The sequence below is a fragment of the Amphiura filiformis genome, chromosome 3 (genome assembly GCF_039555335.1).
Source record: "Amphiura filiformis chromosome 3, Afil_fr2py, whole genome shotgun sequence".
Lineage (NCBI taxonomy): Eukaryota > Metazoa > Echinodermata > Ophiuroidea > Amphilepidida > Amphiuridae > Amphiura > Amphiura filiformis.
In genome coordinates, this window is record NC_092630.1 from 38,577,079 (window position 1) to 38,603,657 (window position 26,579).

A 26,579-nucleotide genomic window follows, 5' to 3' on the forward strand; every position below is an offset into this window, starting at 1 on the left:
GCCCTGAATTTTGCTAGAAAAGGGGCTCCTTGCCCTTTTTTTTTTCCTTTGCCCTCCTGATTTTCTCTCTCATTTTTTGTCAGAGGGGCACTTTTTCTTTCATTTTTTGTCAGGGGGGGCACTCTGCCCCACCTGCCCCCCCGCTGGCTACGCTACTGATTGGATGGCCTAGGGGAAAGTTAGCCCATATTAGCAAGACTATCCTTGCCTTCAAGGTGAAACAAACCTATTCATGTTACCCTCTGGCCATGGGCTGGCCTGGTATCAGATCTTACCCAGGGAAAGATGACATTCCAATATATGCCTTTAATCTTAAAATTGACATCGCTAGGCTGGTCAGAAAAAAACAGGCCAACACTCCCCGCTCTCCCCTGCTGTTTTAAATTTTGGTCAGCTTCGTCATTTTATATATTAAAATATTTCTTTACAACTTTGCATTCAACCTATTGGCTTTTTGTTGCCATGCTGAACCATGAAATGGTATCAGCCTATGTTAGTGTATGTTACTAGCTTGCTTACTTACTTACTAGCTTACTTACTTACTTACTAGCTAGCTTACTTACTAGCTTACTAACTGACTAACCATTTGGTCTAAAATGGACATATCTCTAAATGCCACGAAGGTATGACCCCCCAAGTGGTGTCATATGAAAGAGAAAAATGTAAAGAATATAAAAAAAATATTTCCAAACGCCAGAGGTCATCCAGGGGTTACAGGGGTCAAAAAAGGTCATTTTAACCGAAAATGCTCCGATTGAGCTTAAATTTAAATGCAATGATCCTTATGACATTCTAAACATGTTTAAAACATTTTAAAATTTATTTAAGGTCATTAAAGGGTCATAAAGGGGGCCAAAGGTCAAGTTTTTCAAAATGCTCCAATTGAGCTGAAATTTAAATGAAATGATCCTTATGACATTCTAAACATTTAAAAAATATTTTAAAATTCATTTAAGGTCATTAAGGGGTCAAAGGTCAAGTTTTTCAAAATGCTCCAATTGAGCTGAAATTTATATGCAATGATCCTTATGACATTCTAAACATTTTGAAAACATTTTAAGATTCATTTAAGGTCATTAAGGGGTCAAAAAGGGGTTAAAGGTCAAGTTTTCCAAAATGCTCAGATTGAGCTGAAATTTAAACGCAATGATCCTTATGACATTCTAAACATGTTTAAAATATTTTACAATTCATTTAAGGTCATTAAGCCGGGGCAATAAAGGGGTCAAATGTCAAGTTTTCAAAATGCTTCAATTGAGCTGAACTTTAAATGCAATGATGACAGTGGTATAGGTCTACCACATACTGCCGAAGCCACATGGTTCAGCTATGGTGCGGTTATCGCTCTAGTTTTTCTATAAGCGCACGGCCAATTATAGACGAATCCAAGTAGCCAAGTCACGGTCAGGATTTGGTCGGACATCTTTGGGTATCCGTTTGCACCAACCTGGTGTTTTGAGCGCCCCATTGTGCAAATAAAAGCACTCATCACCTGTGTATGTCTGCAATCATAGATTGAATACAATACCGCTTTTTTCAAAGATACTTATCGTACAGGTGTGAGTGATCAGAATGATATGGTTCAATGCATAGATACCGCGTGTAGTTAATCCGATTATTATGTCACTTCAACAGCGAATAGACCATGTAAGCACATGTAGGCCTAAAAGCTGTCACAGTGTGTTTTGCCGAAAGGAACTGTAGGGCCTATTGTGTTGTAAACTAATCATTCTTTTGTCTACCTGTGTTTTCACGGAAGGTATAAAACGGGTGATGGAATGCAGTTTAAATTTCCGCCAAGGGCGAATCATTTCACATTTTGGGTGCATTGTAGCCCACGGCTACCCAACAGTGAACTAAAGGCTGCTAGTCAGGTGTAGGAGTGCGTGGATTTGGATTCGTCTATAGCCGTTTTGCCCCCGGAATTTGCCTACTGAATCATCAGTTAGAACGCGTGTTAGGCAATTTTTTGGAACATTATTATTATTTTGCACGTTTTTTGCTTTGCTTGCTATCTTCTGAAGATAGCATTTAGGGCCTTCAAAGAAAGTAATTAATGCCTCTATTTTTTTACTTTATGCAAGTTACCGGCCCGGCCAAAAAGTTACAGGCCAATGACCGGTGGCCGGTTCGAACGTTGTTCAAACATGAAAAAACTTTATCTTCAAATAGATTAATGCACTTTACAGGAATTCAGACCCAATGCTGTACGGTGTAGGTCTGCTATTCAAGGGGCTATATGCTAGGCCCTATATATATAGTGATTGTGATGTTATGATCTGACCGTGCATCCAAAACTTTTCTCATTTTGATATAATTTTGCCAAAGGAACAATTTGAGACAGTTAGATTATTGGAGCATATAAAACGACTGTGGAACAAAAATTTGACCTTTGACCTTTTTGCCAACAACTCAAGAACTGTAGGCCTATAGGGCCTACTTTTTCTGTACTGATCCTTATGATGTCAGAGAGCAAGACATTGGTAGGCCTATAATAGGCCTATGGTTTTTAACAAGATTTTACCAACTTTGAAATTTCACCTCTGCATAAGCGGTCATTTTGGATTTATGCAAATTAGGTTCCTACTTGGACTTCTGACTGTTTTGGGGGACTTTTGATATTTTCTCATACTTTTCTGAAATGAATGGTGATTATAGGCCTAATACTGAAATGGTTTCTGTTGCAATTAGGCCGTATAAAATTAATGTTTTGGTTCTCGTCCAGAGGATTTTCATGAATTGATGAGGGAGGGAGGTGTTTTTTGTTTTGTTTTTTTTTTTCAATGTAAAATTAGCATTGTCAGTAGTTTTCGGTCTTCTCCAACAGTGCTCGAGGAAACGATGAGGCCCTTTTTTTTTTTTTTCAAATGTGAGATTCTGAGGATAAACCCCTAGAGTACCACAAAAAGACTTGGAAGTGATGCTTGTTCTCTAATAAACTTATTCATATGTATGAAGATTTCATAAATCATTCCAAAGTCTAAAAAATTGAAAAATCTAAAAAAAAAAAAAAATCTGACAAATCCCAGAAATTGAGGAGGGAGGGACGAGAACCAAAATATTAATTTTACACGGCCTTAGTGATTTTGATTGGCTTGCAAGTGACCCTCCCGCCGGGCCCTCCCAGGACCCTGTTTGATGATGATGACAGATCATGACACCCTCCCGGCAGTCCCGGGACACCCTTCATCAAAAGCTCGGCGGGCCTGTGCCCGTAGCGTAGGCCCTGTGCGTAAAGAAGTTTTAAATATGCAAGCCATGTCATGTCATGGGATGGGGTCATCACCTCAGCACCTGTTGTTTATTTTAATACCTGATTGAGCCCTCGAATCTGGTCGTAACCAGTATGGGTTGATCTATTTTACTATAGGGTTTTATTTACTTTTGTTTGATTCAACTCGTTAGGAAACATTTTCTAAAATTGTTTGTTTACCTAACGGCGAATTAAAATTCATTTTTCTATAAAAAAATATTGCTAATCACAAGATTAAATGCAAAATTTTGCTTTCTTTATTTATTTTTAAGACATAACATAAATAACACATAAACGTTTTTGATATTTCCACCCTATAGCGGTTAAATGGATCAGCCTTATCTTATGCTTGTAACGAATATTCTCATTGGTGACTTTTTACTACAGACAGATAGCAGTGTGAATATATTCAGCCAATGAAAGAGGTTCTTCAATCTTTCTTTAGAAATGACAGAAAATTGGTTCCGCAGACGAAGGGACGGCCATGATAGAAAACATCAACAAGGAAGACATTCAGTGAAAGCAATTTTAATTCCCAATTTTCTGTTGTTTTTTGTGCCTCATTAAAGTACAATTTGAATTTAATTTTAGGTCAGTCATACAAAGTATGGATTAAAGATTTATTTTGTAGAGTTGCAAGGCAGAAACTATTTGGGAAATCATGATTTCGTCGAGTTTTATGTGCGGTGTTGTTGAAGGTGAGTGTCAAAAATGATATTATTTTTTATAAAGAAAACATGTAAAATGCAATTCATTGTGTGTGTACTATGCATGTATGTACATGTATTACCTGATTTCTGGGTATGCATGGTACTGTAAGTTACTGCATGATGACAGGAGCGGCTATAATTTGGGGAAAAAAGGAAGAAGAGAGCAGGAAAAAGAGGGGAGGGAGAAAAAGCAGAAAAATATTATTCTGATGCAATCATACTTAGCCCGAAACATTCATGTTATGCCACAGTGCCGTACTATACTAAAATGCAGCAAACCTTTTACGAGCGCGACTACCGTGATGTTGCAAATTCGGCGCTAACAACGCGTACGGCGCACAGTTCATTCATAAATTTCCACTCAGCAACAATATATCGCCTTAGCAGCCAATCAGAGACAAGTGCGTTCAACGCAGTATATACGCGATGTATCCTTACAATACGCGCTCGTCTAAGGTTTTCTGCATTTTAGTATATTACGCTGACTTTCGTATTCGGCGAGGAGGACGATTTCGACCTCCTGGTTTGTTTCCAAACAGCGAGGTAGCCAAAAAACCGTTACGCTTGTCCAAACACTCAAGTATCAGAAGGATGGTCCACAATAGCGTGATTCACGTAACCTGAATAGGGATTAAAAAGCTGTCACGTAGAACCATGTGCTTCTCTTGTCCAATTTGCCATCAAGATTTCATATGGAAACAGTTCAGACCCAGTACACGATCATGTCAGAAATTAATATTTTGTTCTGGGTCTGATTATTCGGACTAGTTATGCCAGGTGAATTCAAATTTGCCATCAAACTGCATCATTTTATAATATATCAAATTAATGCCCTTGAGTAAAGAAAGCCAAAACTGAAAACAAGTTTTTGTCGTAGCACTTTCCGTTACAGCAAAGTTACATCTTGTAGGTATTCCAGGTGAATTTAAATTTGCCATCAAACTGCATCATTTTATATACATGTATATCAAATTAAAGCCCTTGAGTAAAGAAAGCCAAAACTGAAAACCTTTTTGTCATAGCACTTTCCGTGGCAAAGTTACATCTTTTCAAAGATCGACTTTCATCAAAAAGATTGTGCTAGAAAAATTCCCCAAAACAGCATTACGGGGGTGTTTCTAGATCTTAGTCTCATGATGATTGCTGCTTTCTTTAATGGAACTGCTATCAAAATCCCTCAAAAATTCCATGTGTGAGTGTCTCATCACCATAAAAAATCATATATTTGGGTCAAGTGAAGTATAGAAAACATATTTATGTAGGTTTCCTTGACTTCTAATTCTACTTCTATGCATATTCTGATTCTCATCAAAAGCCTGTTGAGGCTGATCAGCAACAACATACATGTACATCGAATGTATGGAGCCGGTATATAAATCATCTTTGATGCAATGTCTATAGAAGGTAGAAGTAGGGTAGAAGTAGGCCTCCCAGGTAGAAGTAGGGTAGAAGTAGGCCTCCCAAGTTAATCTATCGATCACGGCGATGTTTTTGAAAAATTTTAGGGGAAATTAGATCGAGTTAGAAACAGTTCCTAAGCTTACACGTTACAAGGTCAAGTCAAAAGGTTAAATTTCATCATACCCCGGAAGATGATTGGCACATGTTTATGGCAAATTTTGACGACTTTCTAGTGGGTTTGAAAGTGGCGATTTTCAAACTAATTTTTCGGGAATTACTCTCCAAATATCTAACTAAATTACATTGAGCATGCGGTGAATAAATGTAGCTTTTTTGTACATGAAAATGTTTGGTTTGCTCGGTAAATTACATGGACAAAACCTGTTATGACTCACACTTCCATCCATTCCATTGCCTAATTATGGTAGAATTTCACTAGATTCTTGCTTGACAATATGTTCTAACATACATATAGTTGCAGGCAAGCTGTAATGTTTAGTTTTGATTTCCCTCTCTTACTTAGGTTTTTATGGCCGACCATGGACACCAGATCAACGCGTTGAATTGTTTGACCTGATAAGTAGCTTGGGACTTAATGCATACATTTATGCACCAAAAGATGATCTTAAACACAGGGCCTACTGGAGGGAACTGTATTCTGTTGAAGAAGCAGGTAGGTGGATCAAATTGAAATGGTAAACAGGAAAACATCTGATTCTGAAAAGCTCTTGGAAATGCTGATAAATACAAAGAATTTGAAAAGCAATTTAAGCACATTATAATTCAAATAAAAAAGGTCTGAAAAGCAGAATTGTTGAGTGTAGTAGGATTAGAAAAAAATAATAATATACCCTTTGTGTTTGACCATGTTTCTATTTTCATCATTATATGCAGACCATTAATGATTCCCATCCTCTTTTGCAGAGCACTTGACAACTCTTATTCAGTCCGCCAAAGAAAACAATGTCATGTTTGTCTATGCATTGTCTCCTGGTCTTGACATAACATTTTCCAACTCCAAAGAGGTAACATGTCTCAAAAGGAAATTAGAACAGGTAAGTTACTCTCATTTTAATTTATTTACTTAAAATCTATTGCTATTCATTTCCAGCAAACTAAATACTTTATTTGTACCCTTTATTTAATTTGATTCATTTGTATCATTGACAAGAATATTAACAAAAATTTTGCCATCTTTTTCTCCTTTTCTAGGTGAAGCAGTTTGGTGTAGATGCTTTTGCCCTCCTCTTTGATGACATTGATACAGATATGTGTGTGGCTGATAAAGAGGTCTTCCAATCATTTGCTCATGCCCAAGTTTCCATCACCAATGAGGTTTTTCAACATCTAGGTCAACCAAAGTTCCTATTTTGTCCAACAGGTGAGAAATTGATACCCTAAAATGCAATAAAGTTCAGAATTGATATTGTCAGTATTTTTTTACAAATTGTTTTGCTTAATATATCGAGATAAGGTAATCTTTCATGGTATGGATACCAATTACCATATTTGGCCAAATAACCCTCATCACCTAATACATGCCCCTTACTGAAGTTTTTAATGCACCTGTTCAACTACATACATATTCTGTCAAATGTTTAAATGAAATTAAAATTACCATGTAAACAGATACAATGTGTTTAGTAAACATGTTTATACACATGTGCATTTTTATAAGCACTCCCTCTTTTACTATTTATAAATGTACTGTATTTAGTATTTCAGTGCAATGTAAAATGTTTGTGGACCAACATTGTGATAAACTTTAAAATATAATTTATTTTGTTTTGCCTCTTCAAGATTTTCCCCCCAGGATTATGTTTCACATGAAAATATTTGAACTTGATTTCTCCAATGAAAAATCCAAAACATGGTAAAATTCTTAATGAAAATGCTCTTGGCCTGCATGAAGCAGACATTTGCTTTTGTTTGTAACTTACAATGTACACTTGTCATTTCACAGAGTATTGTGCCACTAGAGCTGTTCCAAATGTGAAGTCATCAGAGTATCTGACAACAATTGGCAAAAAGCTATTGCCAGACATAGATTTCATGTGGACAGGTTGGTAAACATACTTAGCCCTCCTCTTGTTAAAGTTTTGTAAGTCTAACCTTGACTGGCTTGCATGGAAAGTAAGATGACACTTTGTTGATACAGTCCGACCGTACTGTGTGTATTCATGAGGTGACCTCAATCCGGTTCTTATCTCATAGGCGTACATCTAACCAGCTGTCTGTCTGTTGTGTCATTTGTAGTCTCGACGGTGTGTGCCCAATCATTTGCACACAGAGGAAGTGGAGCTTAGACCAAAATATGGTCTGTATAAAAATGTCTTTCGTTATTGACCGGAAAAAGCAATAGTTCAGAAAATGATATCTTTTGTTTTGTCGAGAAACATGCAGCAATTTGGGTAAGGGGTTCAGCATTCAATTTGAATAGTTTCCAATAATGTTCTGAAGATTTGTGATAATTTGTTGATTATTACATCAAAGGCAAGTGACCCATGTGTGGCGTGTACTCTGTGTTGATGTGATTATACAGAGTGTTATATAATGGTGCTTTGTTCACCAGATGGTGGGTAGTTTGGTATGGTTCACTAAAAATAAAGGAGATCGAAAATATCAGAACCATTTGCATTTGAACCAGCGCACAGTCAAGATTACATGTTGATGAGTTCACCACCACACTCCACAACAGCTCATGGTGGATATGCTGGCTAATTAAACATGCAAATGTATTCTTTGTGATCCTCTAATATTTAATGCATCTCATTGACTGATGTCCTGCTAGGACACAGCAGATAAGCCGACCCCTCTCTTTATATAAAATGTTATTAACACGGTATCGTTTCGTTCTAATAGGTCCAAAAGTTGTATCCAAAGTCATTAGCCTAGAGTCCATCAAAGAACTATCAGATGTCATCAAGAGGAAACCTGTTATATGGGATAACATTCATGCCAATGATTACGATCAGAAGAGAATATTTCTAGGTTAGTACAGTATATGAAATTACAGAGAAACTGATCAGTATCAGGGTTCCCGTTAAGGATTTTAAAATGTGCGTCATGTGTGACGCAAGTTTGCTGACAAGGTTGAAAAAACTTGCGTCCAGACAGATTTTTGTGCGTCCATCTGAAATTCACGATCAATCATACCGGGAAATGCCGCGGAATTCCATGATCAGAACGGCAGCCCCTTGTTGGTAACACACGTACCCGTACCCCGGGTGTACACTTCATCAAATTGATAAAATAAAAGTGCATTTTCGCCGTGATATTCCATCTCCAATCGCTATGATAATTTTTCTCATTTCTGTGTCAGTTTTGGTCCGAAACGTGCTCAGAAACAGCTGCAAAAACATGCGAAAATTTTCGTACTTTTACTTCCGGGTTTCTTTAATTTTAAAACGTGTTGTTGATGCTATATAAAGCTAAAACACGCGCTGCCAAAATAATACAAAAAAAAGGTTATCATTTGGATTTCGTCTTTAAAATTGCTTTTATTCATTGTAACAATAATACTAATAAAGTAAACGTAGATTATTTATGAGAAAATAAACTTTAAACAGTAAAAACTGAATGTTGTCAGCTTGTGATAAATAATTAAACAAACATTAACTGCACGTTAGCCGCACGTGAGATGCTTTGTTTACTGTAAACATAGCAATGGGGACTTTCCCATCAAACAGCGATCGTACGGAAAGCTTGCAAAAAGTGCACGATTTCCTGACGTTGCATTTACAAATATTACAGATTTTACTACAATTCTTAAGCAGGTGGGTCAAAATTTTGGGGCTTTTATTATCTTAAAAATATAAAAGAATAAAAATTTCGTATTTTTATCATCAATTAATGATTAGATTTGAAGTTTTGTCTCGTCCACATGCATGTGACATGGACGCAAAATACTTGATTAGCCATGTGAACTTGCGTCCAAATTTGAAAAATATGCGTCTGGACGCAATGACGCACACTAACGGGAAGCCTGATCAGTATAACTGGCTCAATCTCATATAGTGCAATAAATTATACTGTACCTACAGATTATTATGCCATGGTAAACTTTGATTTAAAGTATATGCTGTTTTGCATCTTAATGTGTACACCAATAAAGTGCTCTTAGTGTTAAGCATGCAAACCTTTTTGATACCCAAGCTTAAATATGCATAATTGTCAATTTTTCACTTTGTTGATAAATGCTGGTGATGCACTATTTTGGTTTCCATGTATGACAAACCAATATGGTGGATTTACGCACAGGGCCATTGGGAGTCCCGACTCTGGAGGTCTAATCTGTTTGAGTTAAATGGACCATGTAAAAAAGTCACTGCTTGTAAAATAGATTTTATTATTATCTCTGTGTCTAAACCTTTACTCATTGTAGGTCCATACAAGGGAAGGTCAACAACTCTGTTTCCATATCTAAATGGGATTTTCACCAATCCAAACTGTGAATTTGAGGTGAACTTCATAGCATTTCATACACTGGCAGGGTGGGCCAAGGCATCGGACACACCTGCAGATCCCAAGAAAGGCATGCAATCAAGTGAGTAGAATGCTAAAGCATGGAGCAACATGAAAGATATAACCATGGATTCTTGAGTCGTAATATACTATAGGATAAGCCGCTTGTTTGTGAAATGAAGTCAGTCACATACTCAATATCGTATGTCTTGTGTAAGAGATCGGAAAAGGTGATGCATATTTTGTTGTGCTGTGAAAAAAAATCTTAACTGACGAAAAATTTCGAACATTTGGTTGTTTCTTTCCATTACTATCATATTTTGAGGTGTTTGCTCAATATGGTAGGAAAATATTTTAACCGATGACCCCATGTTGACATTGGCTAAATAAGCTGTATTTTTGCTATTGAAGCAGTATGCACAATAATGTTGTCATGAACATTATACATAAATTTTAGGCTAAGCATTACTATGTGTACTTAACTGCCTAGCAACTGTCAATCAAACTGCCATGAAGTGACTTCACTCTTTATACAGGGATTGAATACGAGTGTCACAGCCCTTATATAACAGTCAATCAGTCACCCATATGGACTGCTTTTAATAAATCGGGCTGTAAAAAAGTTGGAACTATCTTGAAGCTGGCATCACAGCAATGTTTTCAAGCTTTGGTACAAAGACTTTTGTTTATTCTCATCTCAAAATCTATAGGTAGTCTACCCTGTAGCCCTGCTATTTCTGCCGACATCAAATTGGAACAAGAAGGTGATATAGATTCTAGCCAAAGACTGACTGACCATGGAAACTATGATCCTAACAAAGCCTTGGTACAAGCAATCAGTGATTGGATGGAAGAAGTCATGGACAGCAAGACAGCCAGTAGCAAATTCAGGAGAAGAAAAACCGGTGTACCAGCAAACATACTAGGCACAAATCCACCGCCTTTGCCAGGTATTAACACTTGCATGGCTACAACAACGCCAACAATGTCGGAAGGAGACACTGCACCATTGCCCACCTTGCCTTTAGCAGAGGAAATTGGCAAGAACAAAGAGGCATTTGACAATTTAGTAGATCTGGTTGGTGCAAACTCCTCTGCTGATCCTGAAACTTTCAGACCTCCACCAGCAATTAATGCAGTCAACTCACTATTAGCCAAAGCGGAAGACATATTAGAACCCATGGAGTGCAATGGTAACATTCAATCTGTTGCGCCAGTTGTTCCCACCAAATCTTGTTCAATGGTGCAATCATGTACTTCTACTACTACCACAGACTCAAAAATTGGTGAAATGGCCATGCAAATTGATGACAGTTTGGGCAAAGATAGCCAGTCTCCCAAAACTGAATCGGAACTGTCTCCAGCCTCGGCTGCCGATTCAAGCTCAGAAAGTGCTCAGGACACTGAAATGCAAATAGACACCACAGCTGATGCCGAGTCGGACAAAGCAGAGACTTCTGACATTGTAAGCAGTGAAACAAGTACCTGCAGCAAAGATGCAGACAAAGTGCAAGATGAAGATAATCCAGCATTCACAACAGCTTTAAAAACAAATGAAATGCTTACCAAAGAAGATGTGATGTTACTTGTAGAACTCTTTTACTTGCCATATGAGCATGGCCCAAGGGCAGTTGCAATGTTGGAAGAAGTGCATTGGTTGAAAATTAATGCATACATTGTGTGTGAAGCCAAACAAACCGGCAATCCGTCCCATAAAGTAAGTGTAACTTAAACTTATTATTTATAGGAAGGCTCGAATTTTGTAACTGAAACTAGTTAAGAGGAGTGCTAGAATATTTGGTAAGAATTCTGTGAATTGTTTCTGGGGAAGTTTGTGTGAATCTGGTTTGTTTAAGAGGTTTAAATTACACATAAGTTAGTTTGTAGATATCAAAAGATTTTAGTTATAAACTACATTGGGTTCTCGCACATAATTCTACCCTGGATGACCCATTGAATTTAATACATTTTAAGATTGGGGAAGAAATAGTATAGCAAGAGATGATTGAAAGGTTGATGTGGTTACTGCACCAAGAGTTTTCATGCTCTTGAGAAGTTGGTGTGCTCTTTAAGAAAGCCACAAATTTATATGCAATTAAGTAAATTCAGTGTGCTTTACTGAAAGCCTCTGATCACTTCGGCCCAAGAGACAAACTGTATAAACCATAATCATTGCAGCCAAAATTAGCTCCCTTTTTTTCAGGGGATTTTCAAGAACAGGATTGTGACACTATGCAGCTCGTACTTTCATGCTTCAGAATCAGCTGCCTTACAATTAAGCTGGCAGCTAACTGGACTGTTCCATCTGTGCGAAATGAGTTTCATGCTTACTTGATATATTTGTGTCATTTACAGGCAATGGAATGGAGAGAAAGAGCCGCAAAATTTGTGAGTTATGCCAAACAAGTGCATGGTATGATGACAAGGCTGCTAAACATTCCAAACCGAAGTATGCTGTACTACCTGTACCCTTATATATGGGACATGGAGGGTGTTCTATCACTTCTTGCATCATTCATTAAATGGCTAGGTAACTATACTGTCTATGTATGTGGGGAATGTAAGATGGCTCTGTTTCGGAACCCACTTCTGGGAGAGAAAACAAGAATGATGGGGCAATACAGGGATATTTTACAGTATCAAAACAAGTCCAGACTTGAAGTACTAAAACAAATTCAAAATTTATGAGCATTGTAGAGCACACTAAATTTGATACAATTATAAATTAATAAATTCTCAAGAACTCCAATGGCTACAAAATATGTTCACTGTGGGGTTTGTAATATTTTGGCATAATGGTTAATTTTAGACGGGTGTGGAGCCTTTTAATGATATAGAATGATCAGAATTAGTATTATTATAATATATATAATTTAAAATGACACTTGAAATAAAAAAAATTCGGGCTTTACCTTTGTATTAGCAAAATGTATTACTAAAATGTTAGCAAAATACAGTGGCAAAAGAAGCCAAGTACATAATGCATTTTGAAAGTAAATCGATCTATGAAAACAATGTTCAAAGTTTTTATTCATTTTGTTAAATTTGACTATTAGAGATGATGGACATAGGAATTAAGACGTGGTCTATATTTTGCTCCATATTTGTGTTGGATAACACCAAACTTGCGTTCTGTAAGACGAGTATTTGAATAAGAGTCACCTATGATGAGCAAAAGGGAAATTACTATTAAATTAACTTAGCAATTGCATCACTGTCAAGACAAAGGTCAGGAGGTTTATACAGATATGTATACATAATATTTATTAAGTGCCATGGATTATATTTGGGACTGCTACAACATGCCAGTAATTACAGGGATTTGCATTTTGAAATCGCCTGCATTTTTGTGATTTGTGCGTATACCTACATCTTCTAGCAATCCAATTAGACTAACTATTTCTCACTTTTTATTGTTTATTGCAGGATCAAACAACGACATGGTCAGGCAACCACTCACTAATCCCTGTTTCTGTTTTGTTTTATTTTGTATGCTTATATAGAGAATGGAATGGTCACACGGATGTTTTGTACCTACTTGGAGACCCAATACTCATGTACGAATTACTACTTGCTGTAAACCTTAATGTTAAATCATTTGTATAACCCATCCAAACTATTTAGGATTTGATCAGATGTGCATCAAGAAGCTTCAAGCTTGTAATAAAACCAAGTTTATTCCATATATTAACCAAAAATGTGGTGACACAACATACTATGTTTATTGTTGCCTTTCCATGGTGGTAGGTATGAGCGTACAAAGCGCAAATGTACACAACCTGTGGCAGAAAAGAAGAGGCAAGAAATCATGTTTGGAAATTAAGCAAGACTAATTTGATTGGAAAGTGTTTAAAAGCTAGATATGTTCACTGGCCCATACTATTCTTACATGTACATTGGATGTTTACAGATTCCTATAGATATTTCATGTAATTCTTGGCCCTGGCAGAATGTACTTGTTGCGTATATATCGCAGACTAAGCATGTACGCAGTGTACAGTGCATACATGCATGCTTTTGGATAGAATGTCCGCATATTTGCCGTGGAGCTACAAGTGTGTGGAATTTTCCACCAGGGCCAAGAATTATTTCAAATATCTGAAGTCAGCAGTTTGTGGAGTGTCCCAAGCGCTGCTTAAAGTGCATTTCAGCACACATTCCCTTAATTGTTGAGTTTCTTTTCACAAATAAGTGCATGTGATATAGTTTCCCCCACTGTTTCTCACATGTAGCAGATCCATGTATGCTTTACAATATCATTATTTTGTTTCTGCTTTCATTTATGTGTGATGCACTTTTCAGAGATAAACTGTCATGCAGTTTACTTGCAAAATCAGAGGGGTTAGACCTTGCAGTGTCTTCTTGACCAAACATGAATCTCTTAAATGAGGTCAATTTGGTGAAGTGAACTGTATGCACTCTCTTTGGTAAAGTGTGTTAACATGTAGTACAGATTCCCGATGACGAAAAGCAATGGGCCAAAAGAAAACAAGTTTGCTTTGATTCAGTTCCCCAAATGTGGCTCTTGATTATTTTGGCTAATAACCATTTAGCACAACAATTGCCAGCATTTTACCTCCTAAATATAGTGTATTTTATATCGGTGCTAAATATTTACAGCATTTGTTGTTATGGACAGAGCAACTTATAATCAGGGAATCAAGAGCCACATATTTAACTGAGTAACTGCAATTATCTGTTCTCTTTTGACTTCAGATGGATTGTGACATAAGGCATTTGTATTAATCTGTCAGTTTCTGTTTAAAACAAATGCAGAAAATCTGCATTTAATCAGTAACATTTCAGAGATAATCTCAAACCAGTTCTTTCCACCAAAGTGCAAAATTGTCATCTGATAATAATATTCTGGCAGTAAGCATTGAGGTTGGATATAATTGTCTCTGGAATTCCAAGTGTCAATCAACAGGGATTTCCAATTTCATGAGCTCCCAAAATTTATTGAAGATTTTTTGTAATAGAAGATCATGTTTTTGAAATATGCCTGTGCAAATTACTGTGTATGTATGACAACACTGTTTGATATCAAATTGGTATTTGTGTTGTCATTGTTAATAATATATATAGCCATCAGTGCCCTACTTGATGAAATACCATACTGATGTGTGATGTTTGGGGTTGAAACATTTCTATTTGGTTATATTGGTTTTTCAACAAGTCATAGCAATCATATGCTATCATGGTATGCTGCATGGATGGTTCAGGAACCTAATCAGAGATTTCTTAGGGTCTTGACAATTGGAAGTTTCACAGACAATGATATGCAATTTCAATGCTTGCCATATTGTATCCATTAATAATCCTATTTGACTTGACTTCAGTTCTTGATATTCTACAAACAGAGCAGTGGTGATTTCACTTTCAGCTTTATGTTCAGATTTTGTGTTTGTGATTTTTTTATGTTCTTATAACATTTTCAGATTTTTTTTCCAAAAAAAATAAAAATTTATTTTTGTATTATATAGACAAACTTGCGAAAATCCACTGACAAGAATTTCAGAATATCTAGTTAATTGAGGTCATGAGCAAATAGGATCATTTCAGTGCCAAATTAGGGCCAGATGGAAAACACTTAACTGATTCTCTTTTCAGCTTACAGCACATCTTATCTAATAGACCAATTTTTCTTTGTTAATGGCAAATTATGAATTTACAGAATGGGCGAAGATTTGAACATGATAATGCCTATTTGAGAGATTCCTGGAATGTATCTGGGTGATATTAACACTTCAGGGTGACATATCAATTTCAAATTAATTCTAGTTTTTGGGCCATAATATTTGGGTGCTTGCATTCTTTTCATTCCGCATTTTTATAGCAATCTCATTGATTACAACAAAGTTGGTGTTATAAAAATGAGGTGAAAAATCTTTTACAATAATTATGTAATATGGCTTTTACATGAAGTACAATGTACCGGAAATGTACATTTGATCAACGTTTAGATTCATTTTTTAACCCAATACCTAGATGGAAATCAGAAATCTCTCAGATGTACATGCTATTTATCTATGTTACACGCGAGCGTTGTTTTGTATGCGTTAAGGGCATGCTCATGTGTATTTGATGATTTTGGTGGAAAGAACTGGAAGGTTTATTGATTATTCAAATAATCTTTTCTTTAAAGATAAGGACGTCATTCTCATTTTTTTCACATAGTGCAATTAAAAAGTACATTGGTACTGTTCAAAATTGTTCAATTCCATTTTTAGGTGTGGAAATTCATTTATTCAAAAGTTGGTGACAAATCTAATGCGATGAAATGTTGATCAATGTTGTAGTCAATTTTGAACCACATGAATGCAAAATAACAGATTTGTGTTTGATATATTTGTGATAATATATAGCATTTGATATAATCTATTGATTAAAAATGAGAATGTGTCAAAGGAATCTTGACTCTAATACCGATGTAAATGTCATTCTATCTTGTGTCAGAAGGATATTTTGTACAGCTGCATTTCCAGGATGCTAGGCTTTGTTTTTTTAATGTGCTTTTTCTTGTGGAATACATGTACCGGCAATTTCATGCTTGAATGCTGTCCTCGCATACACATGTGCAAGTTTGCAAACACAGTCACAAGTCTGGCATGATGAAATTACCAATTAGCCAAGCATTCCTGTGGATGAGGCTACTACACGCATTGTTTTTTTGTTCCAGTACAACAGCTACAAAGAACTTTTCAAAAGAACAAATGTAATATGTTCCAGTGCAACAGCTGCAAATAACTTTTCAAAAAAATGTTTTTCAAAGACTGTATTGTCACATTATGTAAAGCATACATGGATCAAACAATTGGGCAGTTACCATCTCAGTTTATTTCTGTTGAATCTTTTATTTTTCACAATTTGCAAGGCAACATAGAAAGACTCTTCCCATTTTAGCTTGTAATAACATCCCTAATTTGTCTTGGATCATGGAACCTTAAGATATGACGCATGTCTTTAACAAGTGTATGGTTTCTTCTCTTACAGGGTCTTCAAACAACCATAAAGAGGCCTTTATGAGTGGAGACTTGGAGCCCTGGGTGTTCAGAGGTGGATTAACCGGCGAGTTCCAAGTATGTCAAAAGTTACAAGCGCCACATGCGTAACCAAATTTGTTTGTTTTAATCTGTTTTTCTTTCAAAGATTCATTTTATCCCTTTTGTTGTAATTAATACTGTCATAGACTGACAAAATGCAATTGTGTGGTGTAGGTATTTAACACTTTCAGATACTGAAAACATTTTGCTGAAAATGGCATGTGTGAATAACTATGACAATTGAAGTGATACATGTAAGCTTTTTTTCTCATATGGTTATGGATGAACCTTGATTGGTTTCAGAGGAACTGGTTGATTTTGATAAGTTTGATTGGCTGGTTATTTCTATTCTGTTGCCTTGCCTTTTGAGTATATATTCCTAAGTGAATGGTTTACACAAAAATAAGCGACACCTTGCTTATATCATGGACCTGCTACCTGAGGCTTTTCAAGTGCCATTATGGATAATCTACAGACAAATGTAGCCTGCTATTGATTCTGTACCAAGGGAACACACAGTGATGACTAAACAATTGTACCTCTTTCACAATATGCTTGATTAGGCTTAAAAAATATTTGTATTGCCCTTTTTCGATAGACCCACAAATCTGAAAAATGGGTTGGTTTTTTTCTTTCCATATTTGAATTTACATACATTTGGTATAAAATTGTCAAAATATTTTGCCTGTTTGTAATTCCTACTGACAATTTTGATATGTTCAAAAATTGAGCCTGGCAAACCTTTTCAATCATTGTATTTGTGGTAAACTTGCGTTTTTTAAAATAGTACTGTGGTGAAATATTATAAAAAATGCCAACCTACTGACCCCGATTTTGGAGTTTTAAGGGTAATACAAACTTTTTAGGCCTTATCAGCAAGTGCATCCATGCTGCGCAAGCGCTACCCTTTGCTGAGTGAAAGCAGCGTTCACTAGATGAGCTTCTCTACACGTCACAAGCACAACCATCTGCTGAGTGAGCATCCACCAAGTGACCCAACTACGCTGCGCAAGCGCAACGGGAAAGCAGTCGTCCACCAGGTGAGCGCATCTACACTGCAAGCGCAACCCTCCGCTGAGCGAAAGCAAGCGTCCGCCAAAAGAACGCATCTACACTGCAAGCGCAACTCTTGCAGAGCAAAGGCAAGCGTTCACTTTGGATGTGCAGGGTGCAGCTACAAGCCATGGATGAAAGCATGCAGCGTTCTTTCTTACAGATATTTTTTTTCTACAGGTGCAGCCGAGTCCTTAAAGTAACTTTCATGCATAGCATTTCCTTTCATGCATAGCATTTGCTTTATGCGCTTCAGTGGCAATAGTTGTATCATCAAATAAAGCGTAATGTTGAAGAGTATTTGAAATATGTGCAGTTGATGCTCGGTGCACTCTGTTCCGGCAGAAGTGCTGACAACTTTGGAATCATTACTTCTTGATGGATACTTGTGTTTCCTTGTCCAGAATTCAAAGCAGTGTACACCCAATTCCCACTTGGACCTAAATGACAATAATTAGCATGGTACAAATGGCAACTTTCGATTTGTCAAGCCAAGTTGTTTTATAGAAGCACAAATTCATGAGTGTACATCTGCATTTGTCTGTTTGATATTTTGGAAAGCCGCAGGGTAGTAGCAGCCTCTATTTATTTGTTTGATTCATTTGTGTGAATTGCAGCAGGATTTGTGTGCATCAATGATAATATAACTTTTGAAAAGTAAGCCACCCGCAGTGTAATTTGAACATGATGAATTATTCATGTATTAATTTTTACACAATAATGAGAATATGAAGTAAGAATTACAACTAACTTGCATAACAAGATTGATGAAACTTGAACACAGTATTCTTTCCTCAAGAGCACCAAGGTGGTCTCTATCAAATTCTTGTCAGTATAGTGTACATGGCATGTCACACTTGTTTGCATTCCAAGTTGTAAGATGCTTACTGGAACTCAACTACTTTGCTTGAAAAAGGAAACAATAAACATGAACTCCAATAGTTTCATCTTTTAGATGTAATTCATCACAGTATTAATAGATATTTCAGCATGGCAGTTCAGGCCTTTCAAACATTAATGTTTATAATGTTGATTTTTTTTTCTTGCCACAATAATCAATCTAAACCTTTGAATCAAGTGTTATGAAACTTTGTGCAAGAGCCCGCGATTCTTGATCAAAACACAGGATGTGAATGAGATAAGGGCCGGGGAGAAATAATAATTAGAAAGAAGTGTTGGGAGTGACTTATGATTGTTTAAGCTAATGGTTTTGTGACCCAGATGTGGTATGTTCTTCAGTAAAGCTACAAATGTAAAAATTGTATTGGTTACATCCCAATAGTAACAGACTCACTCAAAGTGAGTATGTGGAAATATTTATATACATGTGAGCTCTTCTGGTTGGTGCAAATTTGCTTGCAGTTTAACAGGTTTGGTTGACCCAAGCTGGCTGTACTAGTTTGGTTGGTATAATTAGTATTGCAAAGTCATATTGGTTTGAAGGCTAGTAGGTGTTACTTTTTTGGTTGGTTTCAAAGCTATCTGGTTATTTCTCTTTGCCTATTTGGTGCTTGTTATGGTTTGGATTGGCACATCACCTAAATAGAAGTGAAAACTACTTGGCATAAATGTGTGTCTAAGATTTGACCAAGTTTAATACTGAAACTTAATAATACACTTGTGTTATAGTGGTGTCCTAACAGTGTCAATAATTGCATTTAAATGTCTACAAAATTAGTGACAAGTTTGAACCAGTACGCAATAAGTACACATAAAAAGCGAAAGTAAGACACAAATGGTAATCCCAGAAAACAGGACAGGATAAACAGGATAAATGTGTTTCAAATAACACACACAAACACACATGCTGACAGTTCTGTGCACACCAACATAAACACACCACTAAACACACATCAAAACCATAGATACACATGAAAACATGTCTTTGTGTTGTTTGTTTTTATTGCTCCTTCTAATCATGCTTCAATTTGTTGACACTTTACAGAGGGTGTTACCACTAGAAAGTGCCAGCGACTTATTCTGCAAACAACCACATCGAATCCTCAGTGTAGTGTATACAATACGTCCATACTTGCCCAAGGATGAGGTATGACTATGTTTACAATAACTCTTTTTCTTAAGGGGGTACTACACCCATTGCATTTTTTTGCATTTTGTGAAGAAATGAGAAAAAGAAATTGGACAAAGTGGTATGCAAAATGAAGGGGCAAATCTTCTCGTTCAATTGGTGGCATCAGTATCAATGACGCGCACATGCTTCTAATGGTATAAGCCAAAAAGTGGTACATCACTGATGTTTTAAATTCACCTCATTTTGGAAAGCTTACTATCAACAGATTTTGTTAAAATTTTGGATATGTGTTGCTAACACATTAGGGAAATAATGTTGATATGTAAAATGGGAATAAGTGGTCCCTGATTTCTTTTATGACTTCATGAACTTGGTGCTCCACAACTATCAAAAAACGAACCGGTTAAAATGCTTCTATTTTCAATGTTGAGCTATATTTTGTATTTTGAACTTGCGACACTATTTCACTGAAACTTAATTAAGCCATAACCCATAGGTAACAGGTTATCACAACCACACTACAGCAATGTTGAAAAAGATTGTATTTTTGTCACCTATACCACCATATTAGGTAGTTTTCCGTAAGCTTCATTTTTGTGATTTTGGTAACTATTTTATATTTATTTGCCCAATCCATCTCAACTAGGCAATCTAAATTGTACTCACCATTTACATCCCAAGGTATTTTAGTATATCCACCTCACATTTCCATTATATATCCAGTAACGGACAAAATATCAAAATGGATGCCTCATTATGACATGTATGATATCACAGACGTTCACATGTATTCAGAATTGATGCCTAAATTTGACCTGAACCAATTGACCTATAACCTGACCTTTGATGACCTTATAGCCTTTTTTAATCTCTTTTCCTAACAACACATTATGGAAGATACATACATGGTGTAGTATTAAATTGTCTATGTGGAAGAGATTAGGCCTATTTAATTTATTCAGTGTTATAATCAGTGAGTACATTTCTATAGATAGTATAACAAAGGATTTAATGTATTCTATTCATGTATTCTACTTGGACATGTTCAATAGAATAAATTATGGTTTGTTATGAAACACACATCTCAGTTACTAAGTTACAGTAAACAAAAAAATATATAGGGCTAAAATGATTTTCTAAAATGGTTTAAAATCACTTTGTAGGTAGAGATATTTTATAAGTTTAGGACATGAGATGATGAAAATATTTATGTAGTTCATAAATTTGCAAGAAAAAAAGAAGAGGGGTACTGATGAAAATCAGGGTATTATTCCCCCTTAAGAAAGTAGCAATCACACCAATATACTTAACTTACGCAACGGATAATATAGTTTGATAATGGTTACCTTCATGTTTAATGGCTTAAAAAGAAACGTAACTTGTGTTTGTACAGGTTGTATAATTCAGCAGCATATTTGTGACACGATCTGACCCGATCTGACCAAAGTCCATAATGAAATTGAGATGTAGGCAAATATAAGGAGCAAAAAACTATTGAACTTGTAACAAAGCAAAATTACCTTATATTCTGTTGACCATATCGTTATATTTGTGTCTTGTAGGAGAGTGTATACAAAGTTTGTCTTAAAACTTGTGATGATGGATCTGATGGAACAGATACATTTCCTGATAATCCTGATCTTATAGGAGACAAGTAAGTTTTGTGATTGCCTCAGGCCTGGTTCATTTATTTCCATACACAATCTGTATTAATATTACGCAATAAATTTGCAGTAGCATTACCCACATTATGTATTGTGTAAATGCGTTGAATATTGTGTGAACAGCACATAATTGCCTGTTATAATGTGATGTAATGATCGCCAAGTTAAAAAAAACCATATTCCTCATTTAGGTTGTGCCATATACTCTGTATCTTTGCTGTGATTTAGCATGACTTCAAATGCGTAGTTCAAATAAACCAATATCTAATGGAGAGACAAAAGTTTGTTTGATATAGTATTCACAAGATTGCCAAAGATCTTATATCAGGGGTCCATTTCATTTGTAACTTACGACAAGTCATAATGACCCTTCGTAAAGTTACATCTTGTATGTGGTATTTGTAACTCTACGAATGGTTACTTGGGTTACTAAGTGTTGAAAGTTTAGTGAGATGGACCCCAGGTCTTCCAGGAAGATCACTCAAAACATTATGTATTGATGGAATTTCCGGAATAAATAATGAATGAATAAATAATGATAATATGACCCTCAATTTTGTTACAGATTGGTAGGCCATTTCCTTACCTTGAGTCCAGAGTACTGTTTTGTCCTAGAGGAGGGAGATCAAATTGTTGGTTATGTTTTAGCTACACTTGATGCTAAAGCTTACTTCAAGAAGATGGAAGTAGCATGGATTACGGAGATGAAGAGAAAGTATCCCAAACCTTCAAAGACTAGGTCTAACCTCACACCTGCAGAGGTAAGAACGGTTACATGTGTGCAGTAGATATGAATAAGTCTGGGATCAAAATTGAATAAGCACTTGTTTTGAATTACTCTTGGCATTTGTTCCAAAATATGGTATTATCAGGCTTAGAGGTCACTGTTTGGATAGAAGTGATAATAGCGTTTTCTTGTTTTGTTGTATTTCATGTTTGCTTCTTCAAAGACAACTACTGTAAATACTGGTTGCCCCATATTGTTTGTATAAAATTTCCCCTTTAAAATAAATGTCCAATTTTCAATGAAAATTGACAAAAATGCAAAATTTCCAAGTAAGCTTAAAACTTGCATCAGTCATGTCAGTGACGATCGCTAAATTGCATGGACAAAACTATTATGACTCGAGCTTCCAGTCAGTTCATTGCTTAATTATGATAGAATTTCACTAAATTCATCAGATTCTTGTTTGATAATGCACTTACGGATGTAATTTTGTTGTATGTACCGCAAAAATATCATGTTCTATGCGGTTCTGTGTGCACCACCATCTTGAATTTGAACCCGGAAGGGAGTGATTCTTTCCGAAGTTCAATGCCGATTTCTAAGCTTCTAATAATTCACTTTTAATAAATGCCTCCATTTTGGAAAAATGCAATGCCCCCTGGACATTTTATTACAAACAATACAGTATTTAAGACTGCATTATTATTTTTTTCCGTGAGGAAATTATTCAAGGGTTCCATTCCTTCAACCCGGCTCTTCCTGATACACTGTTTGAAAAGTTTCCATCACTACTACGTATGGATGTCCTAGCTGATGTAGAGGACAAAGGGGTTGCCAAAAACATGCTAGCCTGTGTTCTTTCAGCACTGAAGTCCAATGGTAAGAGTTTTTAACCTAAGCATGGAAAGAGGGAACCGCATGAATCTTTTAACCTGTTGACTTCTTAGATACAGCTGGAATATCCATTGTTTGTACATGATGATGATGATGTGAAAGACAAACTGACCTACTAAGAGTAAAAATAATCTCATGCACTGAACAGAATTTATTATGTAATACATGCCCATTATATTTAGCAAATTGAGGCATGTCTCTACTTAAACTGTTTAGGATTCATTTTGGAAAGAATATTAATTACCTGGCTTAAGGAACTAAAAAATAATGGTATTAAATGCAAAATTTTGTTTCTATTATCTTGTTTCTCCAGGTTCTAAAGGTGCCTTTGTGGAAGTTTGCACAGGAGACAAAAACCACTTAGAAGCATACACAAAACTAGGTTTCTTTGCAGTACCCGAATTACAAATCACCCAAGAGGATGTCAACATTGTGGCAAGAGCTATTTAGTTACCAGCATTACTGTTTTGTGTTGTAGCAAACGGTTTTGGTACTTGAACCGCAGAGTATTATTTTGTACACCTTGAATTCAGCAGTTGATTACCAAGGGTACATTACCAATTCACCACCCTCCTGTCCTGACCAGTCAGCGGCTTGGATACACCCAGTCTTGTAGCAATATGGTTGACTCCATGGTGCATGTTTATATGTTGCAGTAGGTTTGATCTTGTACAAGAATTTGATAGAGCTTGTACAAGAATTTGAAAGGGCTTTATGTATCAGTTTATTTTTCATGAATTGTAGTCCTGTAAAGCCACTACTTGAAACACCAGATGTGACAATTATGGCCTTGGATACTATTCAGATGCACCATGCTAACACCAGTTGCTGTCACTCCATTTTCATGTGAATTGATAACTATCAAGTAATGGCTGTCTATTGTATTTCAAAATAAATTTATGCTTTCAAATGTGTTTCGTATCAAATGCAAAAATAACAAAATGAATTTGCTTTGTGTGGTACATGTATAATATTTTGCAGTAAACCTTTGATGAGCGCATACTACCATGCCGATGTTGCAAAGTCAGAGCTAACAACGCGTATGGCGCAAAGTTCATTCATAAATTTCCACTCGGCAACAGCAGATTGCCTCAGCAACCAATCAGAGACAAGTGCGTTTCAACGCAGTAAATATGCGACGTAGGCTTAAAATACGCTCTCGTCAAAGGTTTACTGCAAAATATTATAATAGCAAGCTACAACTTACACTCACATCTTTAATTTTGTTTTGAGAACCCATGCAAAAGTAAAGTATTTGCTGTATGTGAGTAATTTGAAAGTTATGAAAAGCCTTACTGAAGTTATATAGAACGCATTGATGACAACTTAATTAAACCAACAAGTGTCCAGCTAGCTGCTTGTCTTAATCAAATGTTTGCTAAAATACCATTGCTGCTGTATTTCAGTATTACCTTTGTTTCGATTTGTGTGTACGAAAATGGTATGACTCCTACCAAAGTAACAACTCAATTTCCGAAAAACAATCATTTTACATAATCATACAGTCATTGTTTCTGTATTATGTGATTGAATTCACTTTGGTGTGAAATTTTTACCATTTTCAGGTATAAAATGTCTGTCTGTATGTAGGCCTATGTACCCTTGTTATTTGCTTATCACTGCCAGAATTAGCAAATTAATTATAACATTGAAAAACCATATTATTAATTTAATTATAAAATTTAAAAACAAAATTAAAACAGACGTAAAAAAAAACACAGAAAGATTTCCAGTAGTATGCATGCGTGATGATTATAGTATATGAACAATGCTTCAGATAACTTTGGATTTGAGATGTAATTTACAGAATTAAAAATATTAAAATATTCCAGTTTTTGTGGTGTATTACTGCAACTTATGATTCGGGGAAACAGTAGAGGTGAAGGCAAAAATATTTGAATTTCATAACGGGATGGAAAGAATCAAAACGGTTTGTTTGTTTGTTAAATGGGCAATTCCAAGCATCATTCCGCAACGCAAAGTTTGCATATGCAAATTAGGGTCGTTTGGAAAAGTTTCTCCCACTTTAATCTTTCACTTACCCAAAATAGATAGCATTATACTATTCACCTTCCTAATTGGCTGCTGCATTAAAAAGAAATCATGTGCAAAAGTCACGTTGCGGAATGATGTTGCTTGGAATTGCCCAAATGACAAAAACTCTTTGGTGTGTTTGACTGTTTGTGTTTGGATCAAGGAGATGAGATCAAAAAGAACAGACTCCACTATATTTGCATGTCGCTCATGGAGGGCAAATAGTATACCTCTGGATTATTTGCCATGCAACTGACAATCTTTGATTTAAAGTTCTGTACCAACTGTAGATGTTCAGCATGTAAAGTGTCATGCTGATAGTGCCTATATAACATTCAAGCTCGAAGACACAATTATTATTAAATTTCGGACTATTGTTGATAAAGGCCAGAGGTATACTATTTTGGTCCAGTCGTGACAACCCAAGTGGTAGATATACCTTGTAGCATTTACTTTATGGGCAATTATGAGTCGGTTCTCTTTGGGTCTAATCTCTTTGGTGTGGATGGGAATCGTATAGTTAAAAGTGGATGGTCTGATTTTTTTTTCATTCACCATGTGGAGAAATATTTTGTTTAGACCAGATACGCTAGATAAGATAAGTAATCTTTAGACATTATTTTCTAGCAGGACCTTGAAAGACATAATTGTTTGCCTCACATTGAAAGAGATTGTCAACAATATAAGTATTGTCAACAAGTATTAAAGTCCAGGGTTGGGAGTGGGGTCAATATCAGTCAAAATGGAAACAGTATGCGATAATCAGAACATCCACCTTAAACTGAAATCCAGGCTTGTTCCTATGTATAGACAATTATATTAATATTTCAAGGATATAGCCAAGTATTAAATCATCAAACATTCCTCAGCATTACCATTTGTACACCAACCATGTTGCCAATCACCTGTAGCCTATAAAAGTTGAGAAAGGTAGCAATTCATAGGGTCATTAAAGACTGACACTCGAGTATATAATGTGCTCATGCCTGACTATAAAAATAAGTGTCTCGGTTATGGGTGTAATACCTGTATTGTGAAAATTCAAATCAGTGTAAAAAATCCACTACTGGGTGATTAATTTTCAAATGTGTGCCCTTTGTTTAAAGGTGTTAAAGGAAGTCTATTTAATCATATCATGCCTTATACAGGGTGTAACAATAAAATTTATACAATTGCATTTTGACTTCTCAGGAAAAAACTAAAAGGGTTATGGCAAAAATGTTATATGCAATACAATCAGTAATATCTTGGCTAAAAGAAGACGTTTAGTTGGTTTCTTTACTAGCTTGGGTTCAAAAGTTATG

General features: G+C 36.0%; 1 protein-coding gene across 2 annotated transcripts; it reads left to right on the top strand.

The window, feature by feature from the left end:
* Positions 1-3,716: 3,716 nt before the first annotated feature.
* LOC140148469 (protein O-GlcNAcase-like) lies at positions 3,717-24,125 on the top strand. 2 transcript variants are annotated; one of them, XM_072170439.1, is made up of 16 exons: positions 3,717-3,951; positions 5,888-6,037; positions 6,289-6,419; positions 6,577-6,745; positions 7,328-7,426; positions 8,227-8,355; positions 9,749-9,910; positions 10,539-11,545; positions 12,184-12,358; positions 13,332-13,385; positions 16,822-16,907; positions 19,870-19,971; positions 21,519-21,610; positions 22,186-22,381; positions 23,067-23,226; positions 23,555-24,125. In XM_072170439.1, exons 1-16 carry the CDS (start codon positions 3,915-3,917, stop codon positions 23,689-23,691), a joined length of 2,886 nt encoding a protein of 961 aa, XP_072026540.1. In that variant the 5' UTR covers positions 3,717-3,914; the 3' UTR covers positions 23,692-24,125. The 2 variants fall into 2 exon arrangements, with proteins under 2 accessions (XP_072026540.1, XP_072026542.1); XM_072170441.1 differs by lacking the exon at positions 13,332-13,385.
* The last annotated feature ends 2,454 nt before the right edge of the window (positions 24,126-26,579 follow it).